Below are 19,192 nucleotides of genomic sequence, written 5' to 3' on the forward strand. Positions count from 1 at the left end.
GTATCAGGTCTGAGAGATGGCGTTGTCCAACCAGGCCACCAGCCCATCCAGCAGGGTTATAGATTTCTCACTGTTTAAATTTGTCTTTCTGGCTTGTGACCTTTCTGCATCCCTCCTCATTCCTGTAAGTGTGGGACTCTCACTCACAGGGGCTGGTCTAGGTTTGATTGATGTGCCTGCTGCTTTTCATCTGGGTGAGGCAGGTTTGTGATCGGCTCAGGGGGCACGTAGAAACATCTCAAATCTCTTTGGTAAATTCTCAAAGTAAGGAAAGGGTATCCAGACCTCCTGCTCAACTTGCAAGGAATACAAGCCTCTTAAGTCTGGGTGAGGCAGCGTCCTTAGCAATTATGGATCTGTTCAAGGACTTGCCTCGTATTGCTGGTCGAAAATTGAAAAGAAGGGTCCTGCTCACCCTCCAGGGGTATGGATGTCCTTTTTAAAATAGGGGGATTGTAAGCTTGCTCACATTTTGTGGGACTATTTGGAAACTTTTCAGTCTACCACTAAATTTGAAAATAAGGTTTTAGATTGACAGACCTCCTGTACATCCAGCATGAATACAGGGTCTTTTTTTTTAATTTTGAGGTTGAGTCTGGGAAATTCCTCTGCCCCAATCTACCCTGGGGAGAAGGAGTTTGCTCGACACGGTTTGGCTATGATGCCTTCAATGTTGACTGTTCTCTTCCAGGCTTTTCTTCCCACTGTCTCCTCAACAAGGTACTTGTTTTGTTAGTAACTGCAACATATTCTTTCAGTCAATTGGTTAGAGCAGTACCTTTTCCCATGTTTGAAGTCCACAGTTCAAAAAGTAAAAGTGATCTTTGCAACAAGGTGACTTTCCCTGAGTTATCATACCCCTAAAGACTTTTTTATTAACCATTTGCATGGCCTTTTGCCTCAGCTTTCTACCACACTGCAGAATGTGCTCCTAAGATGCTGCTTGGCCTGCTGCGTTAATCCAGCTCCACACTTTTGTTATATTGGATTCTCCAGCATCTGCAGTTCCCATTATCTCTGATAGAACTTATCTGTTTATTTGTGTTAATAAAATGTGAGGCTGGATGAACACAGCAGGCCAAGCAGCATCTCAGGAGCACAAAAGCTGACGTTTCGGGCCTAGACCCTTCATCAGAGAGGGGGATGGGGGGAGGGAACTGGAATAAATAGGGAGAGAGGGGGAGGCGGACCGAAGATGGAGAGTGAAGAAGATCGGTGGAGAGGGTGTAGGTGGGGAGGTAGGGAGGGGATAGGTCAGTCCAGGGAAGACGGACAGGTCAAGGAGGTGGGATGAGGTTAGTAGGTAGCTGGGGGTGCGGCTTGGGGTGGGAGGAAGGGATGGGTGAGAGGAAGAACCGGTTAGGGAGGCAGAGACAGGTTGGACTGGTTTTGGGATGCAGTGGGTGGGGGGGAAGAGCTGGGCTGGTTGTGTGGTGCAGTGGGGGGAGGAGATGAACTGGGCTGGTTTAGGGATGCAGTAGGGGAAGGGGAGATTTTGAAACTGGTGAAGTCCACATTGATACCATATGGCTGCAGGATTCCCAGGCGGAATATGAGTTGCTGTTCCTGCAACCTTCGGGTGGCATCATTGTGGCAGTGCAGGAGGCCCATGATGGACATGTCATCAAGAGAATGGGAGGGGGAGTGGAAATGGTTTGCGACTGGGAGGTGCAGTTGTTTGTTGCGAACTGAGCGGAGGTGTTCTGCAAAGCGGTCCCCAAGCCTCCGCTTGGTTTCCCCAATGTAGAGGAAGCCGCACCAGGTACAGTGGATGCAGTATACCACACTGGCAGATGTGCAGGTGAACCTCTGCTTAATGTGGAATGTCATCTTGGGGCCTGGGATGGGGGTGAGGGAGGAGGTGTGGGGACAAGTGTAGCATTTCCTGCGGTTGCAGGGTACCCGGTGCGGCTTCCTCTACATTGGGGAAACCAAGCGGAGGCTTGGGGACCGCTTTGCAGAACACCTCCGCTCAGTTCGCAACAAACAACTGCACCTCCCAGTCGCAAACCATTTCCACTCCCCCACCCATTCTCTTGATGACATGTCCATCATGGGCCTCCTGCACTGCCACAATGATGCCACCCGAAGGTTGCAGGAACAGCAACTCATATTCCGCCTGGGAACCCTGCAGCCATATGGTATCAATGTGGACTTCACCAGTTTCAAAATCTCCCCTTCCCCTACTGCATCCCTAAACCAGCCCAGTTCATCCCCTCCCCCCACTGCACCACACAACCAGCCCAGCTCTTCCCCCCCACCCACTGCATCCCAAAACCAGTCCAACCTGTCTCTGCCTCCCTAACCGGTTCTTCCTCTCACCCATCCCTTCCTCCCACCCCAAGCCGCACCCCCAGCTACCTACTAACCTCATCCCACCTCCTTGACCTGTCCGTCTTCCCTGGACTGACCTATCCCCTCCCTACCTCCCTACCTACACCCTCTCCACCTATCTTCTTCACTCTCCATCTTCGGTCCGCCTCCCCCTCTCTCCCTATTTATTCCAGTTCCCTCCCCCCATCCCCCTCTCTGATGAAGGGTCCAGGCCCGAAACGTCAGCTTTTGTGCTCCTGAGATGCTGCTTGGCCTGCTGTGTTCATCCAGCCTCACATTTTATTATCTTGGAATCTCCAGCATCTGCAGTTCCCATTATCTCTGTTTATTTGTGTTCATTTGTCCAGCTTCTAGGAACTGAACCCCAGAGTTCACTCTACTCTTTTGATTCTACAGGTTCCTTCATCCCTTTTTAAGAAGGCCACGGCCTCTTCATTGAATAATTGAGGTTATGGATCTTGAAATATGTGTTTAGAAATGGTTAACCTCTTAGATTTGGGAAAGACAAGGCAAAATGGTTATAGCACCCACTGCAGGATAGGGTTTGAGCAGCAGTTTGGATGATTAATCTGTAGAATTTGAATAATCCATGGTCAGTGAAACTTGGGAAATCAGTAAGAAAATTGAAGCATTTGAATTTGGAGGTGACAGAGATGTAGATAAGTAATGCTGCAGCAATAGACTGAGGGAAGGGTTTATGGAAGTGAAGTATTGGTGGTCTTCGAAAATCAGAGCTTCCTGAAGAGAAAAGAGCATAAGAGAGTAAGATAAAACACAAAAAAGGGGCATATGACTGATGTCAGTGTGATAATACAAGGAAGTCGCCAGATCTGCAGGATTGCATCCTACCTTACTGAGGGAAGTAAAGATGAAAATTGTAATGGTACTGACCATAATGTTCAAATCCTCCTTGGATGTAGAGGAATGGAGCCTTATTCAAAACGTGTAATAATTAAACAGCAATTACAGACCAGTCAGTTTAACCCCATAGTGGGAAAACTTTAGAAACAGTAATCCCAGAAAAATATAAGGAATTTGCACAATTATAGGCAAATCAAGGAAAGTCAGCCTAGATTTTTTTAAAGACAAGTTTAATGAACATAATCAAGATTTTCAATAGGACAACAAAAATTGAATGAGGACGACACAGTTGGTGTCATGTAAATGAACTTCCAAAAGGTGTTTGGTGGGGTGCTACATATTAGGTTTGGGAAGGAAAATTGAAGACCAAAGATCATAGTGTAGTATCAACATGGATATGAAGCTGGTTCAGTAGGACAGGAAATAAATATTAGTGCTGGAAGATTGTTTATTGTACTGAAGGAAGGTATGCAATGGTGATCCCCAGGAATCAATGCTAGCCCTACTGCTTCCCATGATATACATCAAAGACTTGGACTTTGTGTACAGAAAGTAATTTCAATATTTTCAGATAAAGTGAAAATTTGGGAATTAGTAAATAGTCAGCATGACAGTGACAGACATAGAATTGTTGACAGAATGATCTGAGAAAGGATTATGCAGAGAAGTGCAAGATAGTAGAGTTTGGGAGAAAGAATGAGGAGACCCTATATAAACTACAGGGTTCAAATCTAAAAGGGGTGCAGGAGCAGAGGGAGTTGGGGATATATATACAGAATTTGTTGAAGTCAGCATGACATATAGTGGTTAAGAAAAGGAACCATGTGTGATCCTGAGCATCGTAAATTATGGCTGTGTGAGCGGATACTCTTGGAAACTAGGTATATTGGCTTGGTAGGTGAAGGAGGAAGTCAGCAGTGTATTGGTATGGGGGTATGAGGGGCCATGGTCTTTGTGTAAAGGAGCATAGGATGGCAAAGGAAGTATATGGTGCTATGGGAACAGGTAGAAGGCATTAGGTAGCATGAGTTGACATGGGTAGGGCATGGGGACTTTGGTGGGGTGAGGAAATGGAGGGGTTGAAGGCTGGAACGACTGTTTGTACGTTATTGTTTTATTTGAATTTTTGGACATGTGCTGGAGCCCCAAGGCATGCTTTCCAACCAGTATACCTCAGTAACTGGCAGCCTTCTCAGCTCTTCATGAGTCACCTGACCCAACTTTCAACTTAACCCACTGCCTCCCTCACCATGACCAAAAATGGGGTGTGCAGGCAGCCATTTTTTTGAAGATCAAGCTCAAGTATTGGGGAATTCCTTTTCCTCCATGCTGTTGACCCTGGACAGGCCCATAGATTACAACAGTAATGAAATAATGCTGAATTTTCAAAAAATATTGATTCTGCCATGACTAAAATATAAACACTTTAGGATGAATATTCAGTGCAGGAACTCTAATTTAATTCTAACTTTGTTTTGATATCTAACATCTATCACTATTTCTGAGGATTTTGAGGGATCAAATGACACCAAAAAAAGACTATTTTTGTTTACTAATTTACTTTTTTTTCTGGACATGCCATGAGATAACATTAGTTCCTTTAGCAGGAACAGTAAGGGATAATTGGCCTAAAAGTGTTCAATTTTAAAACCCATTATGCTTTCTGTAATACTTTGAGATAAATTACTGAGTAAAATGATGCTAATTAAAAGGGAATTGGGAATATGGGAACAGAATTAAGCCATTTAGCCCCTGTCATGGCTAATCTTTAACTTAGATCCTTATGCCCACCATTTTTCCATTTCTCTTAAAAATTCGGGTTAACGCAAGCTACCACTAATAGGATGACAACAGAATATGTGTTGCAATGTACCAATTCACTTGAAGGGAGAAGTCAGCAGCAGCAGTGTTTGCATCTCAGTATTAAGTCAGTCGGTGACTGAATTTCGTAAAAGTCGACATATCCTCCTTGTGTCCTGTGTTTGATGCTTTTAAATAAGAAATACATTGGATGGAATCAGTTAACATCACATAATGAAAAAGTGGGCATCAGGAAGTCTGAACTATGCTACGAATTTACTTCAACATGACCTTTGATATTGATCTTTTGAATGGCAAGTCAGTTCTAATAACTTTCTGATCTTATAAATGTAATCGATAATAGAACCAAAACAACACTTCAGTTTCATAATTGTATTTTCATCACAGTGAGGAATGATATTTGTTTGCTCAAATATTTTCAGTTGAATTAACTTCCAAATGCTGCACAACCATTTTAAACAGTCAGTCGATCTATGTTCAGATGTTTGTCTTGACATCCTCAATTTATTCTTTATCCTTTCTTTTAGTTGAGGCCACCATAAAAAAGAAACCAACTCCAAAAACTCCTCCCAAACCAGGTAAGACGTTTCTTAATAAGAGGGCAAGTTTAACTCTGCTTTGTTTTCTTCTTTACCAAACTATCATATAGCAACTTGTGTTATTACAGAATTTTGATAACATTTCCCTCCCATTTCTACAGTCTGCAGCCTTATAAGTAAAAGAGCTCCAATGACATGACCCCCAATGAAGCGTTTGTTTCTTACTTTTCACATGTTTGTACTTGTTGTGGAAAATTGACTTTAACATATCCCAGCTGGTGAATAATTTACAATTGATCAAACAAGAAACTTAAATTTCACCAACTATTTCCTAGTTTTAACTATCAGATCAACAAAAATATCCTGAGACAGTCAGCTGGGACACTCTGGGGTATTTGTTTATTCAATCTAACATGAGCTTTTGAACTTAAGGGAATGAAGCCAGCAAGTTCAAACGTGAGCCTATTGAGTCTAAATTAATATACTTTAGCACAAGTATGTGGATCAGTCATGCAATAATTGAGTTGTTTATAGTTAATGGATTTAATGAACAGTTGAGTGGAAGAAATAGCTTATTGAAGTAAAAAAAAGGAAACCTGCACCAATGGGAAATTCCATGTGAATATGGAAGTGCATAGTGTAGTAGGATCTGAAAGAGAAAAGACAAGCTCAAAGTTTGGAAATATTAGTTTCGTCAGAGCAAAGTGACAAACAGTTTCCACTTTTTAAACTTTTGGAAAATGGGCATCACTGGCTAGCCTGGTATTTATTACCAGCACTTGTTGGCATGAGTTGGTGATCCTTCCTTTTGAAAGCAATTTGTTACAACTGAGTGACTTACTCAGCCACTTCAGAGGTCATGTAACCACACTTATTTGGGACAAAGTTACATGCAGGCCATACTAGGTACGGAAATTAGTGAACCATTCAGGTCTGTAGGCAAGTAAATCTGCCATCCTTACCCAGCCTGTCGTACCTATGACTTCAGGCCCACAGCAGTATTGTTTCTTTTTGACCACTCTTTGAAATCGCCCAACAAGCTACTCAGTTCCAGGACAATTAGGGCAATTTAGGCAATAAATGCTGGCCGATTAAAAATCAAAAAACATGAGTCTCTAATGGCGGCTCCTTCAAGTTTTGCTGAGTAGAGCATCAGAGACTGTGAATGAATATAACCTCACAACTTAAGTAAATAATTTATTAAGAGTGAGCAGCAAAATATAATTACAATTTATTTTGTTACAAACACATGTTTGCTCAGTCATACTTTTTCATACAAGATATGTGGTCTTCCATAATAAAGTTGATATATAAAACAGTCTTGGCAGTACATAAAGCAGTGCCTAAATAGGATTGTTTATGTTATCAACTGTAATGTCACTGAATGTCAGAGTTTCATGCTATTTTGACAAGGAAAGCAAATGGTGAACTTTGTTTCATTAACTTGAACAAGAATCATACCAGTTACGGTGTCAGTAAAATATTTAAAGGCAATTTACATATCTTCAGGCTACTAAGCCTGTAAAGATCGTGATATTGGCTTCTCCATTTAAGTAGCGTGAGACTTTTCTATTTCATAAATAGATCAAACACTCTAATCTGAACAAAACTGTCAGACAAAATTACCAAGCATTTCATCATTCTGTCGTTCAGCATTTTAAATAAAACTTCTATTAAATTTTTCCATAATAATTTTGAATAATTTTTCTGAGAATGCGTTTTTGTTTGCTGAGTAAATTGTCCAACTGGAAGATTGAACAGCAGCATAATTGTCATTGTTTGAAGCCATGAATTAAGAACCAAAATATATTCAATCTTTCATAACCTTGTCCAGATTTATTAATGCAAAGAATATCTTTCCAAATTTATGAAAATTGTCCTGGAGATAGAGAGCAACCAACTTGTTCCTCACCTTTTGATGTGATGTTCATTTCAACAGCTATTCCACCACAGATACTTCAATGTCCAGGAAGTATGAAAGTCCGTGCAGGAGAATCTGTGGAAGTACTTTGCAAGCTCACTGGAACACAGCCACTCAGCTACACATGGCTAAAGTTTAGAAAGCAGGTAAGGTTTTATCTGTTTGTTTTTATGTTTACATTTTCTGTCGGAAGTTGAGTTCACTCTAGAAGGAAAATATTAGCCCAAATGGATATCTGTTCTAATAACGTCATTAGACCGCAAGACTGAGGAACAGAAATCAATCATTCAGCTCATTGAGTGTACTCTGCCATTCAATGAGATCATGACTGATTGAATTATCTTCAATTTCACTTCACTGCCTTTCCTCATTATTCTTAATTCATTTACTGCTTGAATATCTGCCATGATCAGTTTTGAATATATTTAATGGCAAAGCCTCAATAGCTCTTTGTCATAAAGAATTTCAAAGATTCCTTCTGAGAGAAGAAATTCCTCCTCTGTCCTAACTGGGTGACTCCTTATGTTGAGATTCTGTCCTCAGGTCCAGGACGACTCCTCAAAGAGAAACAACTGCTCCCTATCTAACCTGTCAAACACCTAAAAACCTTAGGTTGCAATAAGGTCTTATTCTTCAAATTCCATTGAGTACAGGCTCAACCTACTCAACCTCTTACTCTTCGGAAGATATTGACATGGGTTTATGGATGTCTAGTCAAGTGATATTGCCATTATATCACAGCTTCCCTCCATAACATATATATAAAATATGTAAAGTTGGAGTAGTTTTACCCCCTAAAGAAGACTATTAACCTTGTGCCAGTGATTGTTCCATATAAAAGTTAGCTCCTTTTAATCCCATTTCCTTACTTAGTCTACATGTATAGATTAATACTTCTCGTGTATTTTGTTTTTTTAACTGTTATGCCACACAACTTTCTTCCACATTGTTAAAAAGGCATGAGCTGTATTGTTTGCAAAACTGTTCTACAGACCATGTATTTTTGGAAGTTTCTGAATTTTGTGATCTGCAAATGTTCAGCAAATATCCATATAGTAATCTACTCCAGAATGTATCTAGTTGCAGCAATAACTTGTATTCTTTAACAGTTGTGTTCTGGAACATCCCAAAGCACGACAATGCACAAAGGAACCACTCTGTTTTCAGCAAACACTAGCCTACTGAGCTAAATAGGGCAAGGATGAGGAAGCAGAAACTGGTTTCAAAGAGGAGAACTTGTAAGAGTTGGGGAATACAGAAGCAATTTATAAAGTCATATGGGGTTGGAACTGAAATAGAGAGTTGGTAGTCAACAGGAGAGAGGGAAAATACAGCTGAGGTGACACCCATCTTGACCAGAGACTTGATCTCCAGCCTTAAACCTTCCTCATGCATAGCTTTGAGGCGAGGATGTAGCAGGCAGGAATAAGAGGTCCATGAAGATTAATGGAGTCTGAAATTTCCTAAGAAGGGTCCCAACCTGACATGTCAACTTCACTGCTCCTCTGATGCTGCCTGCCTGCGGCGTTCCTCCAGCTCCACACTGTGTTATCTCTGATTCCAGCATTGGCAGTTCTTACTGTCTCTGAAATTGTCCTTATCCTCCAGAGTTCTAGATATTGTATTAGGTAAAGTATCTAAACAAGGTGCAGAGCTGGATGAACACAGCAGGCCAAGCGCATTATAAGAGCAGGAAAGCTGACGTTTTGGGCCTAGACCCTTCATCATATGGGCCGAAACGTCAGCCTCCCTGATCCTATGATGCTGCTTGGCCTGCTGTGTTCATCCAGCTCTGCACCTTGCTATCTCAGATTCTCCATCTGCAGCATCTCCTATTATCTCTGATACTATCTAAACAACAAATTGTTTCTTCAGGTACAAATTTGCAGGATAAATAATAGTCTTTCATAATAACTTCGTGAACAAAGCATAATATATTTGCGCCAAATCATTGTACCATTTAAAACAAATATTAGTTTACCATTTGCTTTGCAATATGGTTGGTAATCTTTAATGAACTACTTTTCCTTATATAGTTGGACTAGTAAAGATTAGATTTTTAATTAAATGTGTAATACTTATTATGGGTAGGAAAACAAACTTGTTTCAGGCTGTTACCTTATAACTAGCAGAGAAAATAAATTTTTGAATTATCAGTTTGAATAGAATTGGAATGCCAGGCACCAGAAGTAAAAAAGGAAATAGCTTAGCCCCCAGCCTATAAGTTATATAACTAATAAAGCGATGTAGTAATTTTATGTATGAAGAGCCATCTTCTGAGAATTATTGTACATGAGATTTGCTGTCCAACGACACATTTTAAACAATCATGATTGTGTTGTCTGACACACAATAGCAATAGGTGAGGCAAAAACAAAGTTGCCTGAAAAGCTCGGCAGGTCTGGCAGCATCTGTGAAGGTAAGAAGAGTTAATGTTTTAGGTCCAGTGAGCCTTCGCCAGAACTCGCAGTGGAAGGGTCACCAGACCTGAAACGTTAACTCTTTCTTTTTTTTGCCTTCACAGATGCTGCCAGACCTGCTGAGCTTTTCCAGCAACTTTGCTTTTGTTCCTGATTTACAGCACACACAGTTCTTTCAGTTTTTATTTAGCAATAGGTGAAGCAACCAATTACTGGCAGGTTCAAACAATTGCCCTGAAGGTGTGGGAAACTTGTGATTTTTTTTCCTGCAATTCTAACCAAAATACAGATTAAACCAGTCACATCAGTTTACTTTGCAAATGTTTTGTACACATCACAATAAAAAGTTGTCTAAATCCATGCTTCATTTTATCTTCTTATTAGATTAAGGAAAGTGACCACATAAAAATAGAGAATACGGACAACAGCAGTAAACTAATCATCTCTTCAACTAAGCATGACGACTGCGGCTGTTACAATTTATTTGTAGAAAATAAGATAGGAAGCAAACAAGTTCAAGTTAACCTCACAGTTGTTGGTAAGTTGATTAAATCATCCTTGATACTTTACTCTGTAATTTTAGCAAAATGCATTGATTGTTAAAATGTTTATGAAGTGATTAACACTAGTTTATCCAGAAAACAGTAGGGTTATATAACTGTTTATATCAAATGATTTTCTTCAACCCTTATTTTTTAAAAAAAATCTCTGTTCCAAATTACTGTTGTGACAGAGCAATTTTTTCAGTTTTACAGTTAAGTGCTGGATGCTTGTTTCAGGCAAGATTTGTAGAATCATCTACATTCACTGTTTTAAAATTTCTTGTTAAACAATGCAAACTAACTAACTGAAAGACAATATTGGATTTAATCTTATCACCCAAAACTGAGTGGCTTAGAGTTGGAACAGAGGTTAAAATGGCAAAGTCTGGAGCATGACGTGCACCACCCCCCCCAACACCCACCCCCCAACCTCCAACCTCAAACATGCCTGCTTCCAATATTATGGAGATGGAGCAAGATGTGGATGTTTTAGTCACTCTTCATTAACCAGTGATAACAGTGGTTTAAGTCTTCTGGTCTCTGGATCATTGGAGGACTAACGTATGCTGGAAGATTCATGTTAGAACTCTGAAGAAGTCGGTACTTATATCCCTTCACAGGAATATCCTGGGAAGTTTTGACTTATGTTGGATCATTCCTCTTCTGTCCTGAGCCTCCATGAATGTCGCTGACTCTTTAGTGTTGAAGACTTCTGATAGGTCCAAGCCAGATCCAGAAAAATTTGGACAGATTAAAACCTAGTCCTTAACCATCTTGACCAACCTCACAATAAAGCTCCTGTCCTGACCTGAGATGACTATCTGCACGACCCAATTGGACGTTCCCTGCCTGAATAGCCGACCACTCTCCCAACCAGACCCATCAACACCCCAGACCAATTAACCCCCTCCACCCTATCAGACCCCTGACCTAACCAGCTACCACTCAACTGCACTCTGACCCCGTTACAATGCGACTATCCTCCACCTCACTTGCTCACCCATCATACCCACTCACGAACCTCATCATTCAGCCATTCACTAATAATTACTAAAAGAATGAACCTGTAAATCCAGAGATAATGGGAACTGCAGATGCTGGAGAATCCAAGACAACAAAATGTGAGGCTGGAAGAACACAGCAGGCCAAGCAGCATCTCAGGAGCACAAAAGCTGACGTTTCGGGCCTAGACCCTTCATCAGAGAGGGGGATGGGGTGAGGGTTCTGGAATAAATAGGGAGAGAGGGGGAGGCGGACCGAAGATGGAGAGAAAAGAAGATAGGTGGAGAGGAGAGTATAGGTGGGGAGGTAGGGAGGGGATAGGTCAGTCCAGGGAAGACGGACAGGTCAAGGAGGTGGGATGAAGTTAGTAGGTAGATGGGGGTGCGGCTTGGGGTGGGAAGAAGGGATGGGTGAGAGGAAGAACAGGTTAGGGAGGCGGAGACAGGTTGGACTGGTTTTGGGATGCAGTGGGTGGAGGGGAAGAGCTGGGCTGGTTGTGTGGTGCAGTGGGGGGAGGGGACGAACTGGGCTGGTTTAGGGATGCAGTTGGGGAAGGGGAGATTTTGAAACTGGTGAAGTCCACATTGATACCATATGGCTGCAGGGTTCCCAGGCGGAATATGAGTTGCTGTTCCTGCAACCTTCGGGTGGCATCATTGTGGCACTGCAGGAGGCCCATGATGGACATGTCATCGAAAGAATGGGAGGGGGAGTGGAAATCCCATTCTTTCGATGACATGTCCATCATGGGCCTCCTGCAGTGCCACAATGATGCCACCCGAAGGTTGCAGGAACAGCAACTCATATTCCGCCTGGGAACCCTGCAGCCTAATGGTATCAATGTGGACTTCACCAGTTTCAAAATCTCCCCTTCCCCAACTGCATCCCTAAACCAGCCCAGTTCGTCCCCTCCCCCCACTGCACCACACAACCAGCCCAGCTCCTCAACTCCACCCACTGCATCCCAAAACCAGTCCAGCCTGTCTCCGCCTCCCTAACCTGTTCTTCCTCTCACCCATCCCTACCTCCCACCCCAAGCCGCACCCCCATCTACCTACTAACCTCATCCCACCTCCTTGACCTGTCCGTCTTCCCTGGACTGACCTATCCTCTCCCTACCTCCCCACCTATACTCTCTCCACCTATCTTCTTTTCTCTCCATCTTCGGTCCGCCTCCCCCTCTCTCCCTATTTATTCCAGAACCCTCACCCCATCCCCCTCTCTGATGAAGGGTCTAGGCCCGAAACGTCAGCTTTTGTACTCCTGAGATGCTGCTTGGCCTGCTGTGTTCATCCAGCCTCACATTTTGTTAACCTGTAAATCCAGTTAGGGCTGGAAGGAGAATACATATGTTCTCTTTCTGTTCTACTTAACTCCAATGGAATTTCCCGTGGGATACAGCACTGTGTGTCTGTTACAGCTGGAATCAGAAGATGGCTGAAGTAATGCACAGCAACATTCGGACCCCTAGTCACCAAGAGAGCTTCCACATTGGACACCCACAGTTACAATATCTTTCTCACTTCCAAGTAAACCAATCTATTGTCTTTGGCTTTGTTCTGGTAAAGCAGGCTTCCAACTCAAAAGACCTCAGGAGGAGAGCCCACTGGAAAATATTTAAAGCAACCTTCTAATGAATTTCTGTAGTACTTTGGGAACCCCATTCTTCCTGCCAGGCTAAAATCCCTCCAGCTGGGTGACTTCCAGTTTCCCCGGGTTTTCCACCAACGAGCAAAAACTCATCTTCGTTTATCTTTCACTCTTACAACTGGTTTCAGGTCATGATTGTGCAGGAGAACAGCAGCAGAAAAAAGCAGAAAAGCCAAGGAAGAACGAGAACAAAATAAGGAAATAAAAGAAGGAAGAGTGATTTGAATGTTTCCTGCCACTACTTCCAAATGCAACAGGATTGTGGGTGTTTATGTGTGAGAAAGAAAGATTCTTTCAAGACCTGTAGTGGCGTATGGTTGGGGGAAGGCAGGTGGGCTAGAAGTAGATGGCCAGGTACAGGTCGAGCAGCATGGCAGGAATATTGGGGGGAGGGGTGTGGTGTTGAGCTCAAGGCTGACATGTGGGACAGGATCACAGCTAGTACAATTGTCACATCCTCTCTGCCACACTATTTTTCAACCCTTCTCTCTTACCTGTCGGTTTCTCTTCCTGTTGCATTCATTTTATTTGTCATGAGCACACAATGACTCAATTCATATCTATCTGTCTAAGTACAACTCGTTTTCACTCTTTTAGCTTTAGCCTTTCTCTCTTTTCATATGCCTCACTCGCTTCTTGACCCATTTTTGTCTAACTTTTTTTCTGTTTCTCTTGCTTGTCAAAATCATGGGGGAATGGAGGGAGTGCCGCCAAGGGCACAGTTTAGAGGTTGCTAAAGGGCAGAGAAAAAATGGTGCCAGGACTGTTCGCTTTTGATCTGAATTGTAAAAGAATTTCATGCAGTGCCACAAGTTGATAGGGTTGCACAGTACGGACAGCCGAAGGAGTCTGTCCAAGGCAATAGAATATTGTGGAACAGATTCCATCACAGCCATGACCACTTTTTAATTTAATTTAATTTGAAAAGAAACCCTATCAACTCGTTGCATTGCATGAACTCCTTTTACAATTTAGATCAAAAGCGAACAGTCCTGGCGCCATTTGCTCTGCTGTTTGCAATCTCTAACTTGTGCCCTTGGCTGCATTGTCTCCATTCCCCCAAGATTTTGAAAAGTAACAAATAGAAAGAAAACTAAGTGAAAAATACTTGTGAATTTGAAACTGTCTTTATTTGCACAATCTGTTTGCGCTAGTTGTTTCAACTGAGTCTGTACCTACAATACTCAGTAACATGTCAGCACATTCTGGTGTGAAACATATTTGATGGATCCTGGTTAACTGGGTTGTTCAACTTCACTCTTTCTAAACATAACTGATTATGTTTTATGTTAAGATTGTTAAAACATTTCTAAAGTCCATGTTTGCTGCTAAAATAACAGAGATGCTTCCACAAAGTGATTGTCCTATAAAAAGTGAAATGCTTAAAACACTCTTGCAGAAGCATTGAAAATTAGTAGCTGTACGCTGTTCCTGTTGGAGGGAAACTTCAATTATAGCCTTTTATGGTTTCAGTTTCTTCAAATGATTTATTTAAGAAGTATGGTGCTGCCAATAGTCTCAGCTTGGATTTTATCCAAGTTGGCTTGTTGATTGCTAAGTGCTTTGGTGGCTGCAAAACCTAGGAGGGAAGTTGTATTAGTGTGTGTCTGTTCTTCATCTGTCACTCAAGCATCTAAATATCTAATTGTATACTCTTTGTGAAAATGCAGGAAATGCAGTCCTTTAAAAATAATGTATTATTGTTTAGCAATGATTTTTGTCATTGAAATAATGATTTATGCATTTTTGGCATTGCTTTACAGCACAAAAGTAAAAGTTAGCCCAAAATTTGCTAGAGTGGGGCATCCCACAGTGCGCACAGTGCGTTAAATATCTTGCTACATCCCTTAGCCCCGTGAGCTAATATGAGCTTATAACTGCACAGTAAGGTCAAAGAGGCGTCTGGCAAAAAAATTTAAGAATAAAGGATCAAAGGACTAATGGAGAAGAAAATAGGGCAGACTAAACTGAACAGTGAAATGAACAGATGGAAAGAAAATTGAATTAGGAAGCAAGTAAGCCATGATCTTCCCAACAAATTATTAGCTGATATTCTACAGTCCATTATTGAATTCCCAAACAGACAATCACAAGTTACATCCCCAGTTTCAAATAACATTAGAATTTAATTGCTTTCATTGATTGAATTCAGTCAATTTTCAAATAATCCAATAATAGGAGTCATGTGATGTAAGGAAGCAGGAAAAACCTGACAATAATTTCACCCTGGAGAAAACAGTCTCTTTTCAGTTCATTAGACAGTTAGTGACTCTTATAAGGCCTGTGACTGCAATTAGATTGCTTTCTTGGCAAAAGGAGAGATTACTTTATTGTGGGTGAGGAATATGCCTGAGAAGACAATGGTGAGAAACTGAAATTCTACCTTGATCATGTGCATGCTTTGGATTTTAGTTGTTGTCAGGAGGAGAAATGGGTGCAGAAAAGGAGACAGGTCATGGAGACAATTTTGAGAAATTTCAGTAGACTCTGCTTGGCAAATCTTTCGCCAGAGTCAAAAAGAAATGAGGCTGACAGAAAAATCCCCAGGGAGATTTTATACTATAGGCCTGATGAAACCTTCGCCTGTTAAAAATAGGTATTCGTTTTACCATTGGCATAGAGAGGACCCCGTATGCTGAAATGAGGCTTATTCAGTTCTAGAAGGGACTGATAATCTTGCAGAGATGGATCTATACCTTATTTGGGTCAGTTTTGTTCCCATGATGTCTTTCCCAATCCACGCTTGACACATAAGAGTAGTATGAAGCATGTCAACATTCCAATCTGGGTGTGGCCTGACCCTGACTCCAGTTCATCTAGCCATGTTAAAGACCCCCTTTCCACAACTTTGTGAAATCCTGCAAGTAGCCAATCACTCTGCTCAATACAGCTTGGCTTTCTTGTTAATTTTGGCCCCATGGCTCTTTTGTAAAATCAAATGAATGTGATAGAAACATAGCCAGCATCTGTATAGAATGAGTTGTACTCTGTTAATAAGTAAATAGTTTAATTTAATTTGGTTGCTTTGGAAAGGACACAATATAAACTTAACAGAATGGTTCCAGAGATGACAGATTGGAATTACATGGATAAAGTTGAGAAGCTAAGGTTGTTCTCCTGAGAGCTGAGAGGTGAAAAGCAGAGTTGATTGAGGTGTTCAAAATCATGAAAGATTCCAATTGTGTCAAAAGTGAGATTGGATCTGATTAACTTAGATGGAGTGTGATGCTGAATAAGCCTGTGTACCAGCTGAGGTAATTCTTGTGAATTGATGTAATTCAGGTTATTCCTGTCTCCTTGCCTTGTTACATAGTCTTATCATGGAATGTATCATGATTAGTAACCCTGGGACAATTAAACACTACATGAAGAAATAAGAAAAAAGAACAATAGCTTGTTGCCAATAGCTTGAAGTGTCACATTAGCAAAGGAACCAGAGGTAGTGTGCGGAAAGACATTTATCAGTCAATTGTTCAAAGGTGGAATGCGTTGTTTGAAAGGATTCAGTAGTAGCCTTCAAACGGCAATTGGATCAATAGAGAAAGTAAAATGCAGGATCTGGGCAAACAGCATTAGAGTGAGAATAACAAGATTGGCTTTCTGAAAAAACTAGTTCAGGCACAATGGGCTTGCTGTTCTATTCTATGAATTCGTGGAATCATAAAATAAACAATAGCCCCTCCAGTTAGAAAGAGTGGTAGTGGCTAACAAATGAAGCAATGACAATGAAAAATTTAGAGAAGACTCAAGAATACATAGTAAGGACAATGATTTACAAAATGGAAATCATGTAATTTAGTAGCCTTATTTTTAAATAAACATAAATATATAAGATATGGAATGGTAGGGTCAGAGTAGTGTTGTAGAACAGAGACTAGGAGTTCAGATATATAGTTCTTTGAAAGTTGTATCACAGGTAGACAGGGTGGTTAGGATGGTATTTAGCATTCTTGCCTTCATTGTTCAGATCATTGAGTACAGCAGCTGTGACATCTTGTTGAGATTGTGCAGGATGTTGGTGAGCCCAGTTTTGTAGAACTGTGTACAGTTCTGGTCATCCTGCTATTGAAAAGATATTATTAAAATTGGAGAGAATTCAGAAGAGATTTATCAGGATGTTGCCAGGACTGGAGGGTTTGAGTTATAAGGGGGAGAAGGGTCTAGGCCCAAAACATCAACTTTTGTGCCCCTAAGGTGCAGGTTGGCCTACTGTGTTCATCCAGCTCCACACTTTGTTACCTCGGATTCTCTAGCATCTGCAGCTCCCGTTATCACTGGATAGGCTGGGACTTCTTTCACTGAAGCATAGGAGGTTGAAGTGCGACCTTAGAGAGGTTTATAAAATAATGAGAGGCATAGATAAAATTTCCCTAGGGTGGAAGAATTCAAAACCAGGGGCTATATTTCTTATGGTGAGAGGAAAAATTTTATAAAGGACATGAAGAGCAACTTTTTTAACGCTGTGTTTCATGCTTGGAATTAAATGCCAGAGGAAGTGATGGATGCAGGTACAGTTATAACATTTAGGAGACTTTTGGATAAGTTCACAGTGGGAAGGGTTTGGAGGGATATGGGGCCACACTCGGGCAAGTGGGACTAGTTTAGTTTGGGAAACCTGGCCAGCAGGACAAATTGGACCAAAAGTTGTTTCCATGCTGTGTGACTCCATGACTGTGTGACTGACAACAATTAAGAAGAAATTTGAATTCCCAGTGACAGATTCAAAGGAACAAGTGACAAGACTAGAGGTTTTAAGATTTTCACTCAACAAACAAACAAGAAACAGGATCTGCAGTCAACTGCATGGCCCATCAAGCCTGCTCTTCAATTCATTACATTTATGGCTGATAGAACATAGAACATAGAACATTACAGCACAGTACAGGCCCTTCGGCCCTCAATGTTGTGCCGACCTGTCATACCGATCTCAAGCCCATCTAACCTACACTATTCCATGTACGTCCATATGCTTGTCCAATGACGACTTAAATGCACCTGAAGTTGGCGAATCTACTACCGTTGCAGGCAAAGCGTTCCATTCCCTTACTACTCTCTGAGTAAAGAAACCACCTCTGACATCTGTCCTATATCTTTCACCCTTCAATTTAAAGCTATGCCCCCTCGTGCTCGCCATCACCATCCTATGAAAAAGGCTCTCCCTCTCCACCCTATCTAACCCTCTGATTATTTTATATGTTTCAATTAAGCCACCTCTCAACCTTTGGATTCAGTTGCACTTTTCAACGCACTTGCCCATATCCCTTGATTTATGAAAAGACCAAAATACCCATGAACCTTAGTTTTAAATGTGTTTAACAAGGAAGAACTCACAATTTTCTACAATAGAAAATTCTAGTGATTTACAAGCCTTTGAACCAAATATTTTTTGCAGTTATCATTCCTAAATGATTGGACCCTTATCCTAAGACTCTGCCCCCTCGTTTTAGTTTTCCTGACCAGTGGAACAACCACACAATATCTAACATAACACGCATTAGAGTCTTACAGAGTCATATAGCACAGAAACAGCCCCGTAAGTCCAAATGGACCTTACTAATTGAATGCTGATCCTTCATGCTAATTTTGTGTTCCATGAACCAGAGCACCCCCGAGCCTCTCTGAATGTCAATGTTTATAAGTTTCACATTTAAAAAAAATTATTCTGTTCTTATGATCAAAGTGAATAACATCACACTTCCCCACACTAGACTCTGTCTGCTTCACTAACATCCTTTAGGAAAGGAAATCGTTGGTCCTTATCTAGTTTGGACCACATGTGACTCCAATCCCACAGCAAAATGGTTGATTCTTAAGGGCCATGTATATGGTAAGGCAAGCCAGTCAGTTCCAGGATAATTCCTGGCACCTTTAAAATTATTGTTTCCATTTTCTGAGATAGGCTGGCATCAATATTCATTGCAAACCCACTAACTCCCATAGTTACCTTGACTATAGCTGCTCACAGTCTGCTTCCTGTAAGGATTCCATCCTATTTTCCCAGTTTCTTCTTCTCCATCGCATCTGTTCTGATGATACCACCTTCAGGGGGCCTCAAACGTATCCACCTCTTTCCTCAACTAAGGTTTCCCTGCCACTATAGTT

At 41.4% G+C, this 19,192-nt stretch overlaps 1 protein-coding gene and 1 long non-coding RNA gene across 5 annotated transcripts in view; one reads left to right on the forward strand and one right to left on the reverse strand.

The window, feature by feature from the left end:
• Positions 1-7,614, reverse strand: part of LOC125454052 (uncharacterized) — a 37,355-nt gene extending 29,741 nt beyond the window's left edge. The window contains exons 1-2 of the long non-coding RNA XR_007247919.2: positions 7,468-7,614; positions 6,152-6,204 (exon numbers count right to left, since the gene is read on the reverse strand). This is a non-coding gene — a long non-coding RNA (uncharacterized LOC125454052). The remainder of the gene's footprint in view (positions 1-6,151; positions 6,205-7,467) is intronic.
• LOC125454051 (myosin light chain kinase, smooth muscle-like) overlaps positions 1-19,192 on the forward strand; it is a 399,944-nt gene that overhangs the window by 303,109 nt on the left and 77,643 nt on the right. For all 4 annotated transcript variants that reach the window (XM_059647275.1, XM_048534324.2, XM_048534323.2 and 1 more), the window contains 3 exons: positions 5,544-5,594; positions 7,495-7,622; positions 10,281-10,434. In XM_059647275.1, coding sequence (XP_059503258.1) covers positions 5,544-5,594; positions 7,495-7,622; positions 10,281-10,434 — 333 coding nt within the window. The remainder of the gene's footprint in view (positions 1-5,543; positions 5,595-7,494; positions 7,623-10,280; positions 10,435-19,192) is intronic.

The sequence above is a fragment of the Stegostoma tigrinum genome, chromosome 7, assembly GCF_030684315.1.
Source record: "Stegostoma tigrinum isolate sSteTig4 chromosome 7, sSteTig4.hap1, whole genome shotgun sequence".
Lineage (NCBI taxonomy): Eukaryota > Metazoa > Chordata > Chondrichthyes > Orectolobiformes > Stegostomatidae > Stegostoma > Stegostoma tigrinum.